This window comes from Odontesthes bonariensis, chromosome 3, assembly GCF_027942865.1.
Source record: "Odontesthes bonariensis isolate fOdoBon6 chromosome 3, fOdoBon6.hap1, whole genome shotgun sequence".
In the NCBI taxonomy this organism is placed as follows: Eukaryota; Metazoa; Chordata; class Actinopteri; order Atheriniformes; family Atherinopsidae; genus Odontesthes; species Odontesthes bonariensis.
In genome coordinates, this window is record NC_134508.1 from 6,579,092 (window position 1) to 6,605,615 (window position 26,524).

At 40.1% G+C, this 26,524-nt stretch overlaps 1 protein-coding gene across 2 annotated transcripts; it reads right to left on the reverse strand.

The window, feature by feature from the left end:
- Positions 1-767: 767 nt before the first annotated feature.
- On the reverse strand, positions 768-25,585 carry efcc1 (EF-hand and coiled-coil domain containing 1). Of its 2 annotated transcripts, none has more exons than XM_075461994.1 (8): positions 24,814-25,585; positions 23,327-23,766; positions 8,998-9,146; positions 8,465-8,600; positions 6,530-6,686; positions 4,105-4,263; positions 1,279-1,348; positions 768-1,132 (listed from the first exon to the last, which is right to left on the reverse strand). In XM_075461994.1, the coding sequence occupies exons 1-8, from the start codon at positions 25,489-25,491 to the stop codon at positions 1,002-1,004; spliced, it is 1,920 nt and encodes a 639-aa protein (XP_075318109.1). In that variant the 5' UTR covers positions 25,492-25,585; the 3' UTR covers positions 768-1,001. The 2 variants fall into 2 exon arrangements, with proteins under 2 accessions (XP_075318109.1, XP_075318108.1); XM_075461993.1 differs by having other exon boundaries at positions 23,327-23,790.
- Positions 25,586-26,524: the final 939 nt, after the last annotated feature.

Here is a 26,524-nt window from a genome sequence, read left to right on the forward strand (position 1 = left end):
TTGTTTTACATTTTCCATGATGACATTTTATAATAAAATGTTTGGTTTAAATCAGTTTTTTTTTTTACAACTGACACTTATTTTGTGATTTTATATGGTTTTCACCAGAAAAAGGTTTTTAGATTAATATTTTAATCAATTAATTAATATTTTACATTAGTTTTCTGAGTACACGCTAGCACTGGTAGCAGTGCACATTGTCAAAAAATTTAAATAAAACGTAATGTTAATAAAAAGCAGATCACTAAAAATGTTTAGATAAAAACTAAAAATAGCATATAAATAGAAAAAGCTGTTTGTTTTTTCTGTAAGTTGAATGCAGATGATTCACAACAGATTTGGCTCGAAAAAAAGAAAAAAAAAAGTATTCTTACCGATGCGTGCATTGGCTTTTTATTGGTAGCTCCGGTGACGCATTTAGCCAAGGATAAATGAACGCATCAACGCAATTGTATACAAAATGGTTGATGGTCCCATGGACCCAGTGACATGTCACTGAAATATCCTGAGGATTGCAACAGAACACACCAACAATGGTCTCCACAGATGTATTTGTCAATTTCTCTGTATATGATTCATTTTGCTTTTTCAAGCTATTTGATCTTGAAATTGATGCTTGTTGACTGACACCTGTGTTCCTTTAAAATCTCTGTTGTTTATCTGTACACCAGGCTAAAAGATTTTAAGGAACAATTCAAACCTCTTTAAAATTGAGTTTATTTTTTTAAATTTTCACAAAAAGAAAAAAAAAAAAACTAAACCTTGAGATCATGGAAAATTCTTAAAAACATGTGTAAGCAAGGATTTCTTTTATGTGTAATAAACTTCTTTGCTGCAAAAATTTTTAGACTAACATCACCATAAAGATAACATAGTATGAGGAGTATATAAGCAAAAGTATGATACATTATACACATCGGTCAGCTCGATATTTGACCACTGTTTTCAGTGTCCTTGTGAAGATGCTGGAGCATTCTGGGCCCAGCAGGAGGCAGTCTTGTTTAGCAGATGATGAGGGTGTTGAGGGACTGCTGACTCTGGGTCTTCTCCAGAGGTCTGCCACTAGACAAAATCTCACATGCAGTCAGTTCATGATAAAGAGCATTGAGCACCTCCAGAATGTGGGCTTTGCCTGTGTAAAAAAATAGAGCAGATGTGACCCCAGTGGGAGTGAAGTTACAAGGCGACCCAACGAGAACTTCATTCATTTCCATACCCTCGCTAACGGGGAAGTTTCATTGTTGTATTGATTTCATTGGCCGTGTGAGCGCTACTCACCGTGTTGCGGGTCACTGCCAGACTCCAAAGTGCTGAGCAAGATTTTCCCCAGAGACCTCCGTGAGACATTCTGAAACAAGAGCGTTATTCTCAGAAAGCTATCGTTTGATTAAAAGACACTTTGATGGTAAAACTGACTCTTGTAGCACATAAGCTTTCACACATGGTCGACAAGTGATATTAATTTCGGAAGGGTTGGAATACAAAAGAAGAGACACGGACTATTGTTGGATTTGAAAGTTGAATTTTGTAATTCCAATCTCACCAGAAAAATATATATTGATACAGTACTGTGCAAATAAGCCACCCCTCGTTTCTTTATAATTTTATATAAAGCAGCCAGATTTTCCTTTTCTTTGGACATTAGCTGCTTTTTCATTCATTTTCATTCCAGTCCTTGTATCTGATGATTTTCAGAGGAATATGTTTTTTGTTTATTGTTTTTTTTAAACCACTCCACACAATGATTCAAGAATACAAAACTTGGCATATCTCAGCATGGTGTGCAGTGTGTCCTTAAAATGTTGAGGCAACTGGACAGGTGGGAAACAAAAGAAGAAGTATCAGGGCTAATAAACTATCTACAGAAGATGAACAGTAGACAATCCCACACTGCTTTAGTAATTTTGTGGCCTGGGCCCTGGGGAGGATTCTTCACTCCATTAAACCTGTTGCCACTGGTTTTCATCCCAGTTCTTGTGGGATTTGGCATAACTTAGCCTTTTCTCTCTGCTTCCCTTCCTTAAGAATGGCCTCTTGACATCCACCCTTCCATTGAGACTATTTCTGATGAGGCTTCAGTGAACAGTTGGATCAAGTAAAGACCCACATGATTCTCTTTGGTCCTGTGTGCTGGTCTTTGCTGAATTTTTTTCCTATTTCTTAACCCTAGAACACTAATGTTTGCGTGATTTTTGGGTTATGGGACAAGTTCCCAGCTGCATTATTTATTCATTCATCTTATAAATCTCGTTAACGATTCCCTCATTTTTCACCAATTTTAGAGCCTTTTTAACCCTTTTTCTTTTATGGGGCGTTGTGCAGCTGGAAAAAAAAGAGTACTTTACAATACCATGTATTATTTAGTGTTGATATATTTTGATAAGAATTGCTTTTTGGGAGGATACATTATTTCAGGTAAAATACACCCAACGTTAGTGATGGTGTTGCTCAAATGTATGTGAGTGTTCTAGAGTTAAGGACATAACACTTATCTTGACAGAGAACGGAACAAAAGGCCACCAACATCCAAAGGAGAAGTTTGGAATGTCTTTTAAGAAGCCTGGAGAACTATTCCTGAAGACTCCTTAAAATGTGACGGGGTGGTCGATGGCGTAGTGCAGAGATACTCATTGCGCGGCTCCTCAAGCTTTAATTGGCGGCTCGCACTCGCATAGTAGCTTATAACAATATGGTAACAATAACAATACATTTTTTCAAATAACATACAGCGAATACTGCACAGTATTAAGTATATTTATTAAGTTTGCGTTTTTGTTTTTATCATATTGTCTGAAAACCTCCTCACGACCCCATTGCACCCACTAAAATAGAATGTTTGGGAAAAAAAATAATATTTTAGTCCATTGTAGAGGGTGTAGCAAGAGGAAATGTCTGACCAATAGAAGTAATGATGAGAGTTACTTCTATTGGATTCTGACATGCCAATCAACCGTCAGCCCCCCTCAGCCCTCCCCCCTGCGCGTTCACAGACTCGTTCATGGGTTTTGAAGGCGTGGTTTCGAGGGGTGGGCTGAAGGGAGAGGCAAGGTTGTGTATTTTCAAAAGTATAGCTTGCAGGAACCGTTTTTCCAAGATCTCAGACCCCACCTTTAAGTATTAATTAAGGCTTAATGGTGTTTCCTAAAGGGGGCTCTGTTAAACCTGGCAACGCAGCCGCTTAAACCACTTGACCGCAGCGCACGCTAGCTCCTTTAGCCAGCGTGAGATGCAGGCACAATGGATCGGTTTTTAAATAAAAAAGGGCAAAAACCAGCACAAAAACCATGCTCATCCTGAATGTCTCACTATGATTACAACAACAAACTACAAATACAACATGAAGAAAGTCAAGGACATGCATGCCAGCTTCTGCTCATCCCAGTATTAAGGTAAATGAGGTCTTAATTGAAAATGTATTGGCTGTGTTGTTTCTTTTTTTGTGGAATGTTTTATATGTAGAAATGCATATTTGCAAAAGGGGACTTTAGTATGTTGTCGTAAAAGTGGCTCTTCCCTTGATTTTACTCTGCCAATGTGGCTCTTGTGAAAAAAATAGTGAGTATCACTGGAGTAGTGGGTTGAGCAGGCGCCCCATGTACAAGAGGCTACAGTCCTCGCTGCAGCTGGTCCCGCATCGGACGGCCCTTTGCTGCATGTCATTCCCCCTCTCTCTACCCCCGTTTCCTCTCTCTCTCTACAACTGTCCTGTCCATTAAAGGCATAAACCCCCCCCCCCCCCCCCCCCAAAAAAAAAAAAAATGTGACAGGAAAGCTTGTCAAAGAGGGTTCAGGCTGTGTTGAAGAATAAAGGTGGACACACCAAATATTGACTTTGAAGCTCATTAGAATTGTACAACTCTGTTATGTCTTATTTAATATACTTTGACTTGTGTGTTTCCTGAAGAAATGGCTCAAAACTTTATTTGCACAGTATGTTGTATGTTGAACACAACGCCTTTGCTGTCAGTGGTCTCAGTTGGAATATCCCTTCAGATATAGAATAGAAAAATACTTTATTCATCCCCCAATGGCGGAAATTCAAATATACATGAATATAATAGATATGACCCCTACGAGCACAGTTACCCTGAAGCTGTCACTAACCAGGTCTCTGAGCTGCTGCAGGAGCTGCAGGATGTCCACAAGCTTCTCCTCCACCAGGCACAGACGAACCCTCTCCGTCTCCAGCATCTGCAGCTCCACCTGAAGCAGCTTGGTCTCCTCGGCCTTCTGTTGCAGTTCCTGCATCAGGGAGTCTTTTATCTGGAAAAACACGGCACCAAAACCGTTCACAGCTACAACACAATGAACTCCTTCTGCCTGGCATAGGGTCGGGACCCTTTTTCATCTTAATATGGCACTCTGGTCCTAAACGGCATCACTGTAAATATAACAGATTCCAATATTCTATAAAAACTTAAAACAGGTTTGAAATCCATCAGCAGTGTAAAAACCAATGGAGTGTTTGGAACACCATCAACAGGTGTAACCTCTTCAGAGCAATGGGTACTGTAGTTTTTAGCAAAGACACTATCCCTTCCGGGTCAGTAATGGAGTCAGACAAGGAGGCATCCTCTCCCCTGTATTGTTCAATTTTTATCTAAATGACCTTTCTAATTTTTTTATTTTTTAATTTCCCCCATTGGGGGATGAATAAAGTATTTTTCCATTCTATTCTATTCTATTCTATTCTATTCTAAGCAGTTAAATCTGTGTAAAACTGGCTGTATGGTTGGAGACACAGTTATAAACCACTTGATGTATGCTGATGACTTAGTGTTCTTTAGTCCAAGTTCAGCTGGTCTTCAGAAGTTGCTTAATGTGTGTTCGGTATACGGTGAACTTCATGATGTTAAATTCAACCCATCAAAAAGTGTAATTCTCATATGTCGCACTAAAGAAGACAGATATAGGGTTTTCCCTCATTTTAAGCTGTCTGGGATCTTATTGAATATCTCAAATGAAGTAAAATATCTCGGTCATGTGCTGACAGTCTATCAGATGATGAGGACATTTATTCAGGTTCCAATGTTATACGCTCAAGCTAATGTTCTAGTTTGGAAATTTTGGATATTGCTCTGATGAAGTTAAACTGAACTTGTTTAGATCATATTGTACCTCACTGTATACGGCACACTTATGGTGCAATTATAAAAAAAAGCCAGCCTTCAGAGATTGAAGGTGGCTTATAATGATGCATTAAGACTGAACTGTTTGTGTCTGCGAATGTCAGCTCTTTGATGGCTGTTTTAAGGAAGCTTATGTTTAAATTTGTTTGCCGGCTAAATGAGTCTAATAACAGAATTATCCTACTGTTGACTAACATTAAATATAGTGCAGTAAGATATACTTCTGTATATTGGAAACATTGGTATGATGCCTCCTAAAAGATTAGGAGTGTTTTTATTATCTTTTTTATGAATGTTCTTTTTTATGTACTTTTATAATTGATTGTTTTTCTATGTGATCTGGACTACGAGTCTTTAATAAATATATCTATCTATATATCTATCTTGCTCAAACAAAAGCAAAATGTGCATCTCTGGAGGATCGTCTTCAGTGTGACTCATTGGTCTTGGGCAACGTTAAAGCTCCATTGCACTTTGTGGCTTTGCTTACACACATGATGCTTATTATTTGGGTCAAATAATTATTGATTCTGCCCTTTTTTATCAGCATGATTAAGAATAATTAAAAATACCAACCGGACCAGGGGTAAAACACATGATGAAACTTGTTCATATATATTCTGGAGCCGTACACAAGCTTAGGAAATATTAAACTTTTGGAGAGTTCACTTGCAAAGCATCTTGGATAATGAATATACTTTTTGTAAATGCATGTCAGTTGTTATGGCTTTCATTTAGTTTCAGTCCACATTTTGTTGGTGTTCTTGCCAAAACCGCTGGAAATCCCTGCAGCGCACCTTTACGTCATGGCGTATTGAAGGACAAAGGTCTGACCCCACACATCCTGCGCATAAACAAAGCCTCACAGTCAGGACTTTGTTTAGTTTTAACTTTTCCTCTCTGAGTGCTGAGATGTTCTGGGAACTCATTACATCACCGCTCCCCTTCTGCCTGTCTTCCTGTGTTGTGAAAATAAAGTCGGACTATGCCAAGAGAGCTTTAATTCACAGAAGTGTTGTGCAGCAAAAAGAGGGAGTGTTTTTGTGGTCAGCTCCAGTGAGAAACAGCTGCAAACACACACACACACACACACACACACACCCACACACACACACACACACACACACAGAGGCGCTGTAGCCACTGCTGGTGGTTTGGTTAGGTGGAAGGTACAGGATCAAACCATTAGCTGTGGTTTAGCCCTCCACTTTCATAACAACCTTCCCCAGTCCTCTAATCTTGTTTACCACCGTGCACACAGCCGCAAAATGTCTTAGGATGTAAAGCAAGGCCGAATATTGTCAAGAGAAAAGCTTTTCATCTAAAATGACCAAATGCTGACTGATGAGGACACTGCAGAAGCCCACCCTGGTGTGACTGAGCTCAGTGGTGGTTTGTACCTGGTCCATGTCGAGCTCAGCTTTGCTTTCCTTCAGCTCCAGCTGCTTGTGCAACCTCGTCACCCTCTCTAGGAGCTCCACCACAGCGCTGCAACTCTCTTCGTTTCTTGAGCTTCCGAAATCAGACATCAGCTTCTTGAATGCCTTGTCATCACACCTGCTTAAGAACATATACCAGAAGACAGATCAGGCTGAGCGGTGTAGTGGCTGTTAAATGCAATGATGGGTACTGTACCCCATGACAAGTCTTATCTGAGCACAACCAAACACTGCCAGTGGTTTTAGGTGTGTGTGTGTTTTTATTCAGATTCTGTAGTTACAATATTTTTAGCACATTAATGCAAACTAACATGGTTGCACACACACCAGCGTATTTAAGCTTTGACACATGGAGTTCCTCAGGGTTCTGTGCTTGGGCCGATTCTTTTTTCACTATATATACACATGATTCCATCAGGTAATGTTATTTATGGCATACATTTTCATTGCTATGAAAATTATACTCAGCTATACTAAACTATGAAACAAAATTCAACCAGTCCGTTGGTCAAACTACAAGCATGTCTTTAAGACATAAAGACCTGGATGACTGAATATTCTGCTTCTAAATTCAAACTAAACTGAATTTGTTGTCTTTGGACCCTGCCTAGTTTGGAAGTTACTCTAGACAGGCTTCCAGTACTACAGTCAATTTTAATCAATTTTACTGTCTTGCAGTTGTTATTTTGGGATTAAACCACTTTGTCAGTCACATCCGATCAATTAATCTCTCCCTGCTACTCCAGACTGAGAGCTTTCAGACTGCTGTTTACCTTCACTGAATATGACTACTTCACACAACACCTCTTTGTTTGGATAGATAGCCATTAAAGTACATTTAGCTGTGGAGGCCACAAGTTTAAAGCCACGTATGCCTCGTTTCCACTATGCAGTCCGGTACGGGTCGGTTCAGAACGGTTCGCTTATTTCAGTGTTTCCACTACCACAAAAGCGTACCGGTCCCATGGAACCCGTTACCACGTCTGTAACACTTCTGCTTGGGGTACCGAGCACACAGGACCGGTTCCAGGCTCTGCTCTCCGGTGTTGGTGAGGAGGCTGTGCAGCGGGAACTCGATGGCGCTGTGCCAAACGAAAAAGTTTTCCAGCTGATTGCCGCAAAAATGGCAGAGAGTGGTTTCAACCGGACCGCGAGCCAGTGTCGCATTAAGCTGAAGACGCTTGGAGGTGGTTCGAAATTATGGATGTTATTTGTTATTTGCTATTTACGCTTCGGCACGTACTCCGCCCACCCCTGAGGGTCCACTTTGTACAGTGGGAACGCAAAACTGACCCCAAAGCGACCCGACCCGTACCATTCTGAACCGACCCGTACCGGACTGCATAGTGGAAACGAGGCTTTAGTGTCATTATATAATGGCGCTTTTCCACTAGCTCGCTTCGGCTCGGCGCGCTATTGCGTGTTTCCACTAGCACGCCGTACCTGCAACTGGGACGATTTCCCGTACCACCTCAGCCCTGGTTCCAAGCGGGCCGAAGCGTTACTAAAACATGATGTCAGCCGACTGCCTTCCACTGATTGGGCGATGAGTGTCTTCACTGGAAGCGTCATAACGCAGATAATAAAAGCTAGCGTTAGCAACCGTTAGCTTACCTCCAAACGTCGTCTTTTTGAAGTTCGTAACAAAACTCTCCGGTACTTTTCAATACTGTTTAGTCTGGCGGCCAGGAGTCTTCTCTGGCTCTCTTCTCTTGCCTTCTGCGCGACAAAAAGCCACAGGGTGAGCAGCAACACGCGCAGCCGTGTTACGACGACCCCGCCCACGTCGAGGAGGCACGAAGTGTACTCGTTTGTAATGGAAACACAACCAAACCGAGCCGTGGCGAGCTAGTGGAAAAGCGCCATAAATGAAGGAGAAACACAGATGCACTGTACCTTTCACCACAACATGACAGCTTGGTCAAGATCCTCTTCACCTCATCGACCTGCCTCTGCTGATCTCCGGTCCACTTTTCTTCCTCTTCATCCGAAGCTGCCTGGCCCTCTACTGACCGGAACAGCTGCTCTTCCACTGGACACAACACACCATCATCAATTCTAAAATCATCATAGTTACCATTATTATCTTAGTAGGTGTAAAGACAAGAAGCTGATTAAATTAAGAAGTTGTACTTAAGTTGAAGCTTTTGAGTAATTTCAATATCTTTAGGGTCTGTCCTGCTGTTCCAACTAATCAGGCAGTAACTGTGATAATATTCTCTGATCTATTATAAAACAAATCATTAAACAATTAATCATGAAAATAATAAAACAATCTTGAGACTATTAACAGAGGAGTACACTTGTATATCTTCATCAACGGAATGTGTTAAAGAGAAAAGTAACTTAACATGCTTAGCTTGCTTTTAAAGATGCAAATATGGCCAACATTAGCACTACAATGTGCTTTTTGGAAAAACTTGTCTCACTATTGTCCGGGGTCGTCACAGCACGACCTGTCGGGGAACAGCGGTCATGTTGGGTGTCCACGCAGCATCTCTGAGCCGGCCTGATGCTGATGCTCGGCTGCTGCTCTACCCCAGAGCGGCTTGGGAGTTGTAGCTGTGACACTTCTGACCTGAAAGAGAGTGCTGTAGGTTCAGCATAGCCATTTAAGTGTATGTTCTCTGCGGATGCCCATCTGCGCTGTTGTGAGCGCCTCCGTCTATAAACATGACTCGAGACCAAAGAGGCTAAAAATACATTTTAGACTCGCACAGATGAGAGAAGTTGAGCCCAAACCAATTTGAAACTTCAAAAAGAAAATATCATGTAACACAAGGAACTGTGTGTTACTGCACATCTACAACCGCTATGATAATTTTATGGAGCCCCATAATGCCGTATGACGAATCTGGGTGGGGTAATTAAAACCAGACACTGTATCTTTAAGGCATTTTTACAGTAAAGTGGGTCAGCAGTATTATTATGCAGGATTTTGTTTGTAGGATTTAAACTTAAAGCATTCTCGCAGAACAGTATTTTTAAGTGCAACATATATATATGTATATATATTTGTAACTTAACTCCAATTTTATCTGCAGATGAAAACATCTGTAAATCTTTTTTTTTGTCTATTTTTCATGTATTCCCGTTATGTCGTGGTCACATTCAAGCATTTGCTCTTGATAAAAAGCCGAGGCCTGCAGTTTGGGTGGATCAATGGTTCTGTAATGGTTTGAGTTTTAAGGTTCTTTTCTGCTGTCTGCTCTTTTGTGTAGAGGGAAATCCGATAGGGGGCCTTCATAAATCACTGCATAAGTGTTTCCAGATGATGATGCCTTGCCGGGAAAAAAAAAAAAAAAAAGAGAGAAAATCTCCTAAAGATTTTCAGCAGCCTGACTGAAAAAAAAAAAAATGTCACAGAGCACTCATGCTTATATCCTGCTGGCACGAGGCAGGCTATGCTGTAAGACAACATTATATTCTGCATCCGAGAATGACTTCAGTTTTCTTTGCGTTTCTCTGGAGAGGAATGATGGACAGTCAGTAATTGCAGTGTGATTTCAGGCAATCAATCAGAGAGTTGTGTTTAAGCCATGGCTGGAGCTATAAAGGAGAGAAAAAGGAGTTATTCCATGAGGGTCAGCAGCTGTAGTAAGACCAACATGGACGTGAACACACAAAACTTTCTGGTTGCTCTGGAAACACCACATTCTGGAATGAGCTGGTGTAGGGATTTTCCACATGCAAGCTGCTGTGTTGCTAACTAAACTTTAATTCATGCTAGTCAGAGTGAGACTGCAGCCTTTGTCCACTGAATACCGGCGAATACTGTAGCAAGGCCACGGCTTCTGTCATCGTTTTCTTCAGACGTGCTAATATTAAGGCTGGTAAAAAGAAAAACCTTCTGAATGGAAAATGGAAACTGGTTCTGATTTGTTTTCCAGTAAAAGCAACATTTATACGCTTGAAAGAAACATTTTCCATAGCCTGTTTTGACAGTGATGAAGGGCCCTGACGTGTGTGCTGGAGATGTTAAGGATGAAAATCCAAACTGCATAAGCAAGAACACCTCAACACTGTCCAACCAGATGGTGGTTAGGCTGTTGGATTCGGCAACACAGACAGAATATTTTCGTTAATCACTTAGACAGGCATCCTAGATGTGTGCTTCATGTGCCAGTAGCTTGCATGGATTACACCTCTCCTGACAAAATTGATCATAAAAGCATGTAGATATTCCATTTATTTTTCCTATTTTGGAAAAATGACTAAATAACTGTTACACTTCCACTCTTGCCTTTACATTTTAGAAGGGAATCTCCCATACTGATAAACTCAGATAGGACTTTACAGTTTACCTTTATACTATAGCAACTTTTAGCTCTTGTTTTGGGGACAGTAGTGTGCAATTTTACCGTCTTGGTTAATCGATTTTCTTCAAAAATGATCACAGAACTGTATTCTTAATACAAAACAATAGAAAAGCAGCATTGGCAACAAGCTGATGGACTTTGTGGTGGACAATGTGTTTGGAAGCTAAATTAGATAGTCTTCCAAAATCAAAGAAATTGTTCCAATTTGACTAAAATACACACCAATCTAAATGTTTAATATTGTCTGTGGAAGGGAAATGATGCATATCTTAAGCTAAACATTGTGTTAGCAAGAGGCTAAGCTGCGTTTCAGATTAAAGGACTAGTTCACAGAGCTAAAACCCCAAAGAGTCAACAGTTTTGCCATCTTTTAGCTCTTTGTTTTCCACGGTACAATTTTACTGATTAGTTTCAGTTTCACAAAATAATTATGTTGATAGCTGTTAGCAGTGAAAAATATCTTTTAAATCTCCAGTACACTAGCATCACAGCAACAAACTGTGTCAACAACGTACGAAATACACTCCAATTAAAATGCTTTTTGTGCACGAATCTTAAAGCCGCACAAATGTATATTTTATGTTACCAAGAAGGTAAGCTAAGTGTAATATGAAGTAACTTAAAGTGATAGTTCGGAGTAGATTCACCCTAGGGTCATTTGAACCGTGACATCCAGCCAAGTAGCCCACCCGAAGTTTTTCCGATATTGGCTGAACATCAGCTGAGTTACTGAGTTATCCCGAATAGCTTAGTACAAGCGCTAATGGACGCTGGCAGTATCTCCAAAATTACCACAATAAAATCACATGCCATGACACCAAACTTCTACAGTAGTACAAATATGGTCTGTACTCACAAAACGATGCATTTGGAAGTTTGTATATAGTCCAGGAGTTTATTATTATCAACACAAGCCTAATAGCTTTTCTGCTGCTAAAGCTGCGTCGACGTCACTTCCTTGATCTGGGATCTTCAATGTAAGATGAGGGTTGATCTGCTACTGTAGACAACAAAGCAAGGCTGCTCAATTTCTCCATTGATAAAATAAATTCACAACTCTACAACATAAAAATTCATAAAAAATCATGTAGAATATAGCATGTACTTTGTTGTCTACAGTAGTAGATCAACCCTCATCTTACTTTGAAGCTCCCAGCTCTCTGAAGTGACGTCGACGCAGCTTTAGCAGCAGAAAAGCTATTAGGCTTGTGTTGATAATAATAAACTCCTGGACTATTTTCAAACTTCCAAATGCATCGTTTTGTGAGTACAGACCACATTTGTACTACTGTAGAAGTTTGGTGTCATGGCATGTGATTTTATTGTGGTAATTTTGGAGATACTGCCAGGATCCATTAGCGCTTGTACGAAGCTATTTGGGATAACTCAGTAACTCAGCTGATGTTCGGCCAATATCGAAAAAACTGCGGGTGGGCTACTTGGCTGGATGTCACAGTTCAAATGACCCTAGGGTGAATCTACTCCGGAGTATCGCTTTAAGTAACTCAATGTAACTTAAGAAGATAAAGCCACAGACCGTTAAGAGTGCAGTTTTTCCTGGCTCGGCAGTGTTTTTTGTCATCTTTACGCTTCTTATGTTGGTTTTAAAGGCTCAGTTTTACTTATTTGTAATGGCTTAAATCAGGTGAGTTGGGAGCACTTTTCTGTAAAAAAAAAAAAATCTCTGTGTTAGTGATTAGTTTGTTAACATAATGGATACTATATACAGCATTACAAAGCAAATATGCCAAAACAGAGGTAAAGGATAAAACCATTCATGACTTAAAATAAATGTGAATGTTATCGTCTGATGTTGGATTAGTTATCAAGCAACTGTTTGCTTAAATTTCAGCCACAAAAACTTTATGAACTGAAGATGTCCAGACTGTGGTTGTCATGTTTATCCTGAAAAATTAGAATAAAAAGACTAAATAGGTTATGCAGGGAACGTTCAACTTAAAACACACCATTTACACCCTTCATAAAAAAACAACAACACAAAAACAAACTTATAGATGGGTCAATCATTTTGCATGTCCTTTAGAATTTAAAAAGAAAAAATAAAATAAAAAAAATCAGATTACTTTATCAAAGCCACTTTTTGGCTGATCTCAGGCCAATTTTTTTTTACAAAAACTTGTAATGAGCTAATAATGATAAAATCTCAATAGAGGACAAAATTAAAAAAAAAAAGATCAAATCAAATATGTATATCACTATCCTAAGCATGATTTTGACATACAAGTTCTTGACTGGGGAAATTCTGTAGTGGTATAGTTTAATGTATGAGGAGTTATTTTATAGCCCATTATGTAGCCTAATTATCACTACATCCCCAAAGGCACAAACATGCATAAATAAAATGTACATGAGGCGTTTTGTTGTGCACAGTCGTTTCTAATTGATAGAATCCTGTATTCTATTTGCAAAAGTTTAAAGCTGTTCCTTTAGTCTTGTGGGATCTCGTTCAGCTGGTTGCTGTTAGAGTTGGGACACCCAGAATACTTCCTGCGTTTACCACAAGGCAACGTTGAATTGAACTTTCAATTAACAAACCCCTCATCAGTGTTCACCCTCCTCTTCCCACAAGGACAGTTTCTTCTTTCGGGTGTCATCAGTCCAGGTCAGTCTCCTTTCTCTGCAGAGCTTAAACTTGAACCTGAACTTTAACTTGAAGTTTGACGCTCGTTGATGCCCTTTTACAGGACAGAAACGGGTGAGAGGTCTTGTTTGCAGAGCTTTTGGTTATTAATCACGTCCTTGGGTCGTGCTTGTACAAGTAGTTTTCAGGGATACAAATTAAGCAGCTTCAGTGATGTGATAAGTTTAGGACTAACTGAGGACTTAATCAAAAAGCTGTGCCTGTAACATTTATAGAAGGTGCTTAAGCTCTCCTTAGCAAGCAAAGTGTGCAAACTCCCTAAAGTAAAACAACAAAGCTTATTAAAAGTAAAAGGAAATATACAAGGAGAAAAATCCAAAGAGGGTGGGTGTCACAAGTTTATAAGATATTTTGTATGTGATGTATTTGTGCTGATGTAAGCATTCCTCCAAACCAGCGAGAGGGAGAGCGAGGCAGCAGTTCACTGTGAAAGTGAGTCCACTTGGCAGTGTGCATTTTTGAAGCCTGTTCAAAAACAACAACAAGGCAGCAATAGCAAATGCCACAGGTCCACAGTGTGTCCTGTCCTCTCTATTCAAAAGCTATGAATACCCTGGCAGCACCTGCACCACACAATGCTGCAGCTCTTGTGCTTTGGCAGATAAATGGTCTTCTAGACCCTCCTCTCCCCTCTGTTCTCTGGCACCATGCAGGGAGCATGAAAAGGCTGGGAGATTATGCCTCCCTTGGGGCCTGCCTTCAGAGGGCCAGGGGTTAGAGGCATGCAGCGGAGAAGTCTGCAGGTATGCCGTTGAGTTTGAAACTTGCACACTTATACAAGTATATGTAATCCATTTGCTCTCTCAATATTGCTGGACAGCATTAAGTGAGCCGTCTGGTATAAATGGGACAGTCAAACTGAAGAAGCTCAGGATTAAAGGTTTCATCTCCCAAAAAGACCAGGAGAAACTCATCCATGCATTCATCTCCAGTAGACTCCATTACTGTAATGCTCTTTTAACTGGACTTCCCAAAAAGAGCATTAAACATCTGCAGCTCATCCAGAACGCTGCTGCTGGAGTTTTAACCCGGACTAAGAGATCTGAACACATCACAGCAGCTTTAAAATCTTTACTCTGGCTTCCAGTCAGTCACAGAATAGATTTTAAAAGCCTGCTGATGGTTTACAATCTGTGATCTGTTCAGAGAATATAAAGCCAGCAGAGCTCTGAGATCCAAGGCCTCAGGTCAGCTGGTCCAGTCCAGAGTCCAGACTAAACATGGAGAAGCAGCATTTAGCTGTTATGCTGCAAACAAGTGGAACAAACTGCCAGTGGAGATTAAACTTTCACCAAATGGAGACATTTTTAAATCCAGGTTAAAGACATTTCTGTTCTCATGCGTCTCTGCATGAAATCTGCACGATATCTTTTCATTTATCTGGACTGTTGCTTGTTTTTAAATTCATTTAAACTATTTTATTTGTTTCTCTTTATATTATTTTATGTATTTTTAATGCTTCTTCCACTCCCTGCTGCAATACTTTTATTTTATGTAAAGCACTTTGAACTGTTTTGTACATGAAATGTGCTATACAAATAAATTTGATTTGATGAAACATGGACAAAGGTAACTTTCGATGAGGGATTTTGTACTCCATGTCTTTTCTTAGTGGCACAAATAGGAGGTGAAAAGATGAATGGAGCCATTCCTCTCATGAAGTCCTTGCAAAACATGTCTGTCGCTTCGTGAACAAACAGCTGAGTGTTTGCCTCTTCGTCCAGATGGTAGGCTCTTTCTCCCCCTCGTCTTTTTTTTGTTCCTTTCGCTGTGCTTCCTATTGTCTAATCCCTCGGGCTCCAGGAGTTCTGTAGACTTAAGTGATAGACATGGGCTGCCTTTACTCTTAAAAAGCTAAAAGTAACACTTTTCCATAAATCATAGCGAAGCCCTTTCTGCGCTGATTAACTGCTGTTAAGGTGCTGATCCTATACGACTCTCAAACTGGCCTCTCTTCACACATTCAATCCAAAGCAATCACAGACATGTTATGCAACAATACCCACACACCTCAAGTTTCAAACTGAGGAACGCATTCTAAAAACTGTACATCACTGTTCCAAATGGAAAAAAAACAGAAAAAAAAAACAAACTGAAAAGGGAATCAAGATGCAAATTCCAAACAAGTTCCATGTTTCTGAAAAAATGCTTTTCAGCAGTGAGATTGAGAGTTAGATTTCAAATAAAAAGGATGGGTACTTCTCTCCTGACAGCACACAAGATCTATGGACATCCATTTACATCTTAGGCTCTACAGACCCCAGTTAGTAAGTTATGGTTTGTTCTCGAAGGGTTTCAGGAAAAAGCCTCTTCTCTCTAAAGAAAACATGGCGGCACAGCTTGGGTGTGTGAAGTTGCATCTGAACAAATCACAAGACTTCTTGAACAATGAAACAAAACTAAAGTGCAGATGTTTGGTCATAATGCACAACACCATGTTTGGTAAAGAAAAAAAGCCAAACACCTATTACCAACTGTCAAGCTCGGTGGTGGAGGGCTGATGATCTGGACTTATTTTGCAGCCACAGGACCTGAACACATTGTAGTTGTTGAACCAACCATGAACTCCTCTGGATACCAAAGTATTTTAAAGTCATATGTGAGGCCATCTGTCCAGCAACTAAAGCTTGGCTGATACTGGGCGATGCAACAGGACAATTATCCCAAACACATCAGTAAATCTACAACAGAATGTCTGAAAAAGAAAAGAATCAAGGTCAAACTCCAGACTAAATGCTGCGACAGGACCCTAAGAGAGCTGTGCATAAACGAATGCTGCAAACCTCAATGAGCTGAAGCACTGCCATCAAGAAGAGTCAATCAAAATTTCTCCATTATATTTATATATATATATATATTAGGGCTGGGCGAGTTAACTCGTTAATTATTTGACGCCGATAAATATTTTATCGCGCATTAACGCATTTAATTAATTTTTTTCATTTATTTTATTATTGTAAAAGTCTGTTGCTCACAGGCTTTTATTTTGTAAAAGTCTGTTGCTGTCTGCTGCGGAACCGGAAAACAAAGTAATCGGCGGATCCACCAAACCTGGAGAAGGGTACTGAACTTTTACTCGGCCATTTTCATTTTAAAGTTCTTCCAGACGGCGGAGTCGACAGAACCAAAGTCATCTGTAAACACAGCCAAGTTGAATTGTCTTCTCAGCGTAGTAGTTCCAGTCTAAAATATCACTTAAAGGCAAAACACACAACTGATAGCAGCAAGTCATTCAAGGAAACAGACAGTGGAGCGAGGCTTCTACATAAAAACTACAGAAAGATGCTGATGTTAAAAGTGTGTTTGCACAACAAATGTTATGGCACTTTCATTCATATGGCAGCACATTTAAAATTAAACTAAATGCTAAAAGCTATACGCTACTTTTGAATTCATTTTGTTTTTTTGTTTACAAATGCGATTAAGTAAGTAAGTAAGTAATCTTTATTTGTACAGACCAGGGTCACAAAGCGCTTTACAGGTACAATAGAAAAAATAAAATAAAAAAATCGTGATTAATCAGGGAAATCATGTGATTAATTAGATTAAAAATTTGAATCGTTGCCCAGCCCTAATATATATACATACACATATATATATATAATATGTCATTTGTTGTTGTTCATCTGAGGTTGTGTTTACCTACTAATAAGATCTGGTGGGGACCAGATGATTTTTCATAATGTTAAAAAAAAAAAAAACTGCGTTCAAATTAAATTTGATATAAATAATTCATTATGTAAAAAAATAGGGTATACTTTGTTTTCCGGATAACAGTAATTTAGCTTAGGGGGAATAACAGGAGACGAACGGTGTCATCTGTCACCTTACCTGCAAACCCATCTTAATAAATCTGCAGATTCTGGATCACTGCGATTCAGTAGCTCTAGAGCTGATCTCATTATCCGTCATAGCCTTTTAAAAATAAGCCATGGGGATAAAGTTACGGCCAATCATGTCAACAGACGCCTAACTGTACTACTCAGGCCATATGTTCCATGAAATTTAACACTGAAGATCGCGTGTTGAAAGAATAATGACTTAATTTCAAATGAGAAAACTATCTCATCTTGCTAAGATTATAAAATATTTACAGCTCACCTGACCTTGTGCTCTCTAATAGAGTCCTTGGGATGAAATGAAACCGAGGAAGCATTGAGCCTTTCAGTTAGAATGTTCACGGGGGCTTGGTTGCTAAGATCCACAGGAAAAGGGTGCCTATGGGTTATTGTTCATTTGGGGGCAGATTGAAAGAAGTGAGCAGAGATTGATGAGAACAGTCAGGACCTCTTGGGTCCGTTGAGGTTCTCACTCAATAGAGCTCTCACTAGCCTTTGTGGTTTTGAATTATTTACCATTACGGCATCAATAGAAGGGCAGTGAAAATACTTTGGAACGCAGTCTGCATAGATAAGTAGAGTTTAGGGTTAAAGGGAAGGTACTGTGGTTGCTGAATTTGTTATTTTGAATACCATTTTTTTTTCCTTGTCCTGTCCAGCATTTTGGCAGCAGGATTGTAAACTGAATACCGTTTATGCCACATTTGCTTTGCCAAGGAAAGTTTTATGAATGTAAAGCTCCCCTTGATGCCCAAGAACTGCTTATTTATATATTTGTGTTACAATACTTAACATGTAATAGTGCCGAACCGGACCGGGGGACAGGGAAAGAGGAAGAGCAAAGAAAAAGAAACAGAACAGAAATAGAAATAGAAAGAAACAGTCATAGAAAACAATGAAAAACCAGACAACCAGCTGCTACACCTGTAAAAACAAAACAGAAGACAATCCACGGCTTCTGTGGGAAATCCAGCCTTCAAACCACCACAAAGCAGGTTTAGTGAAAACTCTGAGTTTATTAACCCTGAAATGAGGGAAACGCTGAGTTTTCCGTTTCACAAAGGGAGGTAACTCAAACCAGAGAAAGAGGGGTAACTCTAGCCTGTTTCACAAAGAGAGGTAACTTAAGCTATCGGTCAGTTACCGTAGTAACAGACTCTCTGAACCTAACCTGGTCGGAACCAGGTTTTACTCAATGAATCTCGAGTTTCTCTCTGTCTCCGCCCTCTTTCAGCCAAACACGCCATTTCATTTCCTCATTCATTCAGTCAGCAGAGCGAGTTCTTCTACTTCTAGAAGTCCATTAGGCACAGTAGGAGGCGACTTTTTCCACGAACATGTCCTTTTGACAACGATCCCGTGGATAAAGGTGCAGTATTACTGCGCAGATAATTAAATTTTCGTCAGGAGATGGTTATCATAGATGTTTTAGCATTTCCAGACAATTATCTTTTTGAGCGGCACCATCAGAATTTTGTTGGGACAAAAGACAAAAAGACATAAAAGACAAATAAATACGTGTATGAATAGGCTTAAAAAAGATATAGGCCTATTATATTTTTAAAGGCACTTGTGTCTTGGGGGTGGGCTCCCTCCAGGGATTCCCTCAGCCACTGGCCTTCCAATATTCTGGCTTAGGGCCAGCTCCTCTGCCTACGTTAGAGGTGGCGGTGCTGGGCTCCACCCGTTTTATGGGCATCTGCCTTCTTTCTGTTGTCTGAGTAGAAGTCTGTTAGTTTAAATAGGCTTAATTATTTAACTGAACATGATATAGATGAGAAGACATAGTTTATGTGTGTGAAAACAGCATTATGTTGGGAATAAAAACAACTGCACAGTCAAAAAGCCACTTATTATTTACTTATCAAAACTTTATTTACTTTATCTAAAATGAGGTACCTCCATGCCGAGGTCTCACCTGTTTGAACAATGTTTTTATATTTCATCTTAAACTGCTGCCAAGTGCGCTTCTTCTCCGCGGGAATGCACCTAAATGAAATAAATGAATGGGCTACCATTGAAGCAGTTTCCCCTGTAATATTTTTGGGATTGCAAAGGACTACATTTAAACTTACGCATTGACCCGAGCAGCAATGTTCTTCCACGTCGTCTCCCTCTCTTTTGCTGCTGCAGCGGTGGTGCACTTCTTTCTAAAAACGTATTGAAACTCGCTGTATGAGCGCATTAAGATTTCCAATTCCAGGTTGGTGAAAAACGTAGCCCTCCTCTTTCCCGTTGCCATGGTGACTTGTCGAATTGGGGCTCCATTGATGCTGGCTTTTTGTAGTTGTGGTGCACGCGCTAAACTCAAGGTGAATCTACTCAGAGTTGACTAAACTAACTTAAATCAGCGTTTCTGGAACCGTAAACTCTGAGTTTTCCATCTCAGAATAGATCAACTCAGAGTTCAGGATTAGACTCAGAGTTTGTTGAACCTACTTAGTGAAACGGACCCCAGGTGTGTCATTTGTGCAATGCAAGCAGATATTTGAGTGTGTTAGACTCATCCTGAACATCCTTTGTCCTGTATAATGTGTTCTGTGAAGAATTTTGTATTGTATGAGCTGCAAATTAGGATTTCGAGTCATTCTGAAGGTCTTCAAACATATTTGTGGCCAGAAGTTATGACTAGAATTAGAAATGAAGGATAGATCTGCCTCCCATTTTGAGGATGGTAGAGAAATTGTGTTATCTATCTTAGACAATAATTTATATATTTTTGATAGCAGTTTTGGGGTGCAGATGCTAAAAAATTCTGCTACCGTAATAGGGAGTTGTAAGTCTGAATTTGTTTAATGCTGCAAATAAGAATATCCAGTTAACTCGATCAAATGCTTTTTCAGTATCTAGAGAGACAATTGTGGTTTCTAAGTTGTTGATGGTAGAATAGTCTATGAGATTAATTAGCCTGCGTGTGTGTTACTGGAAGAGTGTCTACCCTTTATTAAACCTGTTTGGTCAGGATGTATTTTTTCCATTCTTTTGGGGCGTTACAAATTATTTTGAGGTCTACATTTATTAGTGATATTGGGCGGTGGCTGGATGGGAGTACGGGGTCTTTTCCTGGTTTCTGTAGTAGGATAATGTTAGCAGAGTTCATGTTTGGGGATAGGCTACCATTCTCCTTACTTTGTAATACCATTTTGTGAAATGTTGGTGCCAAAATAGTCCAAAATTCTTTGCAGAACTCCGCTGGAAAACCATCTGGTCCTGGGGCTTTGTTACTAGGCATATGTTGAAGGGCTTCATGGAGTTGTCCTATTGAGAGAGGTGAATCCAGAGCAATGGCCTGTTCGAGTTGTAATTTTGGAAGGTTGATGTCCTTCAGAAACTGATCTATGTTTATGTCTGGTGGATAATTTTGTGATGAATATAAGGTTTTATAGAAGTCCCTAAAAGCGTTGTTGATTACGTCAGGGTCATGGGTGATATTTCCTTCTGAGTCCCTAACCAAAGAGACTGTTGTTTTCTCTTTGTTTATCTTTAATTGATTTGCTCGATTATTTAGTATACCTAAAAGCAGGTAGAGACCGTTAATCATATGTTTCTGGTTGTGCATGACTGCGTCTTAGACTCCATAATAGCAGCATTATATAGACATAACGAGAATTTAGAGACATCTGCTATCAAAGTAACCCAGACCTGCAGACACTGATTATATGGTTAGTGCAGGGATTGACACAGGGATAAACATTAAACCAATAGCTTTGTACTTTAAAAGTCCAATTACACCCGTACTTTCACCAAAATTGATAGTTCCCAACAGTAGCGGCACTCAGACATGACCGGACTGCCACACACGAAGCCGCTCAATAAACTTAAACACTACAGGGCTGAAAATTGGAATAGTAAACCACATCAAGCCTTCAAAATAGTATGGCACGGCTCTCCAGGCATCAAGCCAGAGATAAACAGAGTCCTTTCATTCTAATGTAGGAGGAATGGTAATTCATTATAGTTCATTCTAGCAACAAAGGCTTCTCTGATGCAATAGCCTTCCAAAACAAGCCCTCATTCCACATGACATGTGGAACAGCAAGACTTGTTTTCCTTGAGTCTGACAGCTGATTGGACCATACAGAGAGGTGCCTGCCTAATCTATACATTCACTCTACATTCTTGTGCCAGAATGTAACAAGATGCATCAAAATGGCATGTCAGGAAATTTTTCAATTAGTTAATATGCTCCTTGCACCACCAACTTCAAAATACATGTATTTAAAAATTTTAAGTTGTGTAAAGTACTTATGAGTAGTCATTGTGTGTGTGTTTGCAACAAGTCCTCCAATATTAAACATCATAGAAGTCATAAGTTCATTCCCTTAAAACACAGAACAGTCCTGTAAAGTACCAGCTCTACAAGTGGTCGGAGGGAGAAACAACTCGTATGAGTGCTTTCACAATGGAACAGATGTCAGTCATGTATTTTCAGCTGATGCGAATTCAAGACCAACATATAAGGCAACATTTTACTAAAATAAGCTTGTCACTTTCTGGTTTGGAGTTCAAGTTAGAAGTCAAAACTAATGGCTAGTGTTAGAAAACCATCACAATTAGGGCTCAAATAAATATTTTTTGACAACGTGAACACTATCATCACGGATGCCATTTTTACTATTCACATACTGTTGCTCTCACAAGAGGATATTCTCCAAAGATAATCACAGGTACCATTTTGGCCTGTATGAGCACATGACACAGGGGTCATATCTATAGACAGCGGCCAGAGTTTGGTGCAGTTTGGAGAATCAGGCAGGATGTGGCTAAGCTAACAGTTATTCAGAACCGGACCACAGAGGAGCAAATCTAAAACTACTTTTCAAGCGAATGCTATTTATGGTTGTTGGTTTTTTTTTTTTTTTAGGGGTGGGCGAGTTAACGCGATAATAACGAGTTAACTCATAAATTATTTAACGCCGACAAATATTCTATCGCGCATTAGCGCAGGTTTTATTATTTATTTTTATTATTGTAAAAGTCTGTTGCTGTGGAAACAGAAAAGAAAGTATTCGGCGGATCCACCAAACATGGAGAAGGGTATGGAACTTTTACTCGGCCATTTTCATTTTAAAGTTCTTCCAGACGGCGGAGTCGACAGAACCAAAGTCATCTGTAAACACTGCCAAGTTGAATTGTCTTCTCAGCGTAGTAGTTCCAGTCTAAAATATCACTTCAAGGCAAAACACACAACTGATAGCAGCAAGTCATTCAAGGAAACAGGCAGTGGAGCGAGGCTTCTACATAAAAATGCTGATGTTAAAAGTGTGTTTGCACAACAAATGTTATGGCACTTTCATTCATATGGCAGCACATTTAAAATAAAACTAAATGCTAAAGGCTATACACTACTTTTACACCCCTTCTGCATCAGACAGTTATTCACTTGGTCAAAGTGTCAATCTGACGTATCCTGCTACTGTTTAGCTGAGTCTTTCAGACTTGTTGGATAGCTTACAGCAAATATACAAAAGATGATACCTGTTGTATTTATTTTCAAGGCTAATATTTACTATAGTTAATATTTTGGGATAAGATTGGCAGGGTTGTGAGTCTCTGCTGATGATAACAAGCAGGTGACACAATGGGCATTCTTGATGCCGATTAAAGGTTGTTCTTCTAGTGAAACCTTTGTGGTTGTAATGCACCATTAAAAAAAAAAAAAAAAGAAAAATCTAGCAACGCAGCAGTGAAATAAAGCAGCAAGAAAACACTGATGCAAATTCAGTAGGATTTCAAAAAGTGACAGATATTGAAAATATGGCATGAGGAAGAACATCCTGCATGTGTTTTGGTGAAAAAATACTTTGTTAGTGAGGTACAGTCCTCTAAAGGCAGTTCACCTTCAGATATGACACAATCATAAGAAGTAGCAACGACTCTTATATGGCTTCCTAAACGTTTAAATAGAAGTGATTTATTATTTCTCTTTTTTTTTTACCTGTAGTAGAGAAGATCTGATTCCAGCTGGAGGATGTGCCTCTGCAGAGTTGGAACATGACTGGCCTTTGCTTCCAGTTCCTTCACTTTGCCCAGTCCACTGAGCAGCGCCTGCCTGGCCTCCTCCACCTTCCTCCTCATGCCCACCTGCTCCGTTTTCAGAGCCCTGATACAGTCCTCCAGAGCGGCCACAGTCTCTTTAGAGCTCCACAGTTCCTGTTCCAGTCTCTGATTACACAGCATGGCCTCTTCCACCTGCCGGTCTCTGGAGCTGCGAAGCAGGTCTATCTCATGGATAATGTTCTGTAAACTCTCTAGGTTGCTGTAAGAGTTGCTTTTGAGGTTGGGGTCGGCCAGGCTTTTCTGGGCAGGTTGTCTTGGCTGCGAAATAAAACATCCTTCTTCTGGTTTATATTTGGAGTGACTTTTCCAGAGTCCTACCTGAGGGGAAGAGGAACAGGTGACCTGAAGAGGCAAGATCAAGATATTCGCTAAATTGGCTTGCATACATCTGAGAAAATGCACATTTTGCTGGACGACTATACTGTGGGTAACTGCTTTATAAATAGATCACTTACAGTATAAATCCCTAACAACTACCAAGCAGAGTTTCTCTTGCTGGTGACTTCATCAGCAAGAATCATAATCATAAGTCATTTCCAAGCTTAAACCCTTAGCTTTATAGCCATATATTCTGCTATCCTTAACATTCATTTAAATTCAATTCAGAGTATTCACAGTGCCAAGTCACAACAGAACTAATCACTGACTCATTATAGTTATATTCAAATTGTGCAAATCATAACTGATCAAATGAGTTATTCATTACCATTGTGGTATCATTACCATTCATTACCAATAATGAATTGCAGTTTTTGCAAAAGTTTCTGATAGATTACCCAATATTTAGTAGCTAATACTGATGGTTAGTGAAGCATAAATTGAAATTAGACCAGTTCATTTCAATTTGAACCAAATACAGTCCAATTCTATCCAGTTTATTCCAATGCAGTCAAGTTATTGCAATCTAAATAATTCCAGATCTGTCCAATTCAACTCAATTTATTATAGTCCAATTAAAATCATTTAAATCAAGTATAATTTTATATACTGTATACAATGATAATTCGTAAATAGAAGCCTAGACCAAGGAGACCAAAAATGTATAAGCTTCTGGGCTGCTGAAAATCCCTGTTTACCTTCCTTGTAGCATGAACTTGAACATTTTAAAGTGTTTTTGTCTGTCTTTTTAATTCCAACACCAACTAAAAGCTTATAATTAGTCAATAATTGTTTAATTAAGGGTTAGAAACAATCCGTCAATGATTCATAGTTAACTCAGGCAAAGCTAACAACAGCTTGTGGCAGATGATGGCTGCTGTCTGGGGACCACATCCTTACAAATATGTTTTGAGGTGGCGGTTTTGCATGTATTTCCATGACTTCCTAAAATAGACGGAATCACTCATCCGTCTCCAATGCGCTCACCTGCAGAGCCAAACAGCGGGCATCGCTGCTCTGAAGCGCGGCTCTCATGTCCTCAATGAGCTCTCTCAGACTGGCATTCTCATCTTCCAGCTTGCCTATCCGGTCCTCTGCTTCCTCCAGGGCCACGATCTCCTCGTAGCACTCCCTGGCGCAGGAGCCGCGCCTGCAGCCGGAGGCGTGTCGCTCCTGTGGGGAGGGCGAGGAGCCGCCGCTCGCTCCCACCGACAGCAGCTTCTCTCGCCGCTTCAGAGGGCTCCTCAGGCGGATCTGAGTCTCTATGTGCTCGCTGTCCTTTCCCACCAGCAGCCGGCCGTTCTCATACTGGCACCCCGCCTTGGTGCTGAAGTATCCGCAAAGTTTAGCGTGGAAGTGTCTGAAATTGAGCTCGCTGGGTAAATTGTCCAACACACCGGCGCATTCTGTGTCCTCGGAGTCCTTGCTGAGTCCCAAAACTTCACACAATACGTTGAAGTCCTCCACGGAGATTTTGCCCACTCCCTGATAGTCCAGATGGTGAAAAATCTCCTGCAGATATTGATCTAATCCCGTGGCCAAAACTATTATTTCGTTCTCCACTCCTCGGTCCAGTCCGTAATGGTAAGCCAGAGTGCTGACGATCCATTGCGTCCTGCGCGCCGGGCGGCTGTACGGATCAATGGAGTCTTTTGCGTCCATCATTACCGAGCAACATTTCCACCAACAGAACAGTTACTTTGTCTCCTTTTTCTGCATCCTGGGCGCGTTTCTCTTCTTGCTCGGTGCAGCAACCTGGAGCAGACTGGCGGAGTCAAAAGCGAGGCGTGTGCTAAAATGGAGCGGATTTGAATTAAGCACTGCCCCCAAAATGCACAACAAGGGGTCCCCAACCAGTTCTCAGAAACCGCTCGCATACAATGAGGGTCTCGGAGTGTAGCCTAATTACCACCAGGTGTGTAAACTTTTGTCATTCACTTGGGGCAGACCTGGTTAAGATGTAGGATGCCCAATAGACTAATAATCCGGGCAGCAGAGGTATGCGCGCTCTTTTCAGCAGTGTGGTCTGTTTTCAGTATAAAACACATGCTTGCATGAAGCTATTTTGCACAAGTTGCACTATCTCTTGAAATGCAGTTTATTCAATGCAAAGCTCCTTTTACTACAGCTTATGTGATGGTTACAATCAACAATGTATGGACCCTTTCTGTTTTACTTTGCACAGTATTCTAGTTTTAATGGCCCATTTAAACTGCAGATGCCCTATTACTCTGTATCTACCTCAGCTTGTTGATCATCAATATAAAAAAGCGAAATCTCCCTTCCTCTCATGCTAATAAATCAGTCGAAAGATACAATAGATCATTCTACACCTTGTGTTGGTTGCAATGAATGTTTTAGAGACAATAAGTGTACATGTCAAAGATCTGAACACAACTACTCATGAGAGGCTTTAAACATTCTGTTGTACTAAAATAAGGTGTTAACCTAAGCATGTTTCATCATTTGCATTCATCAAAGTGGCCCCTTTTTGCCTTGATGACAACTTTTTTTACAAGCTTTATTAATCCAACAGCCATTTTGCATGCTCGTCTTTGTGAATAACACAAAACAATTTCAGCAAAACGTATCTCACATCCTTTCTTAGCATATCCGTTTGCTCAATTCCTGTAATACTGACAGCAATAGTAAATAATGAGATAAGTGGAAAACACTTATAGAATAGACTAGGGCTGGG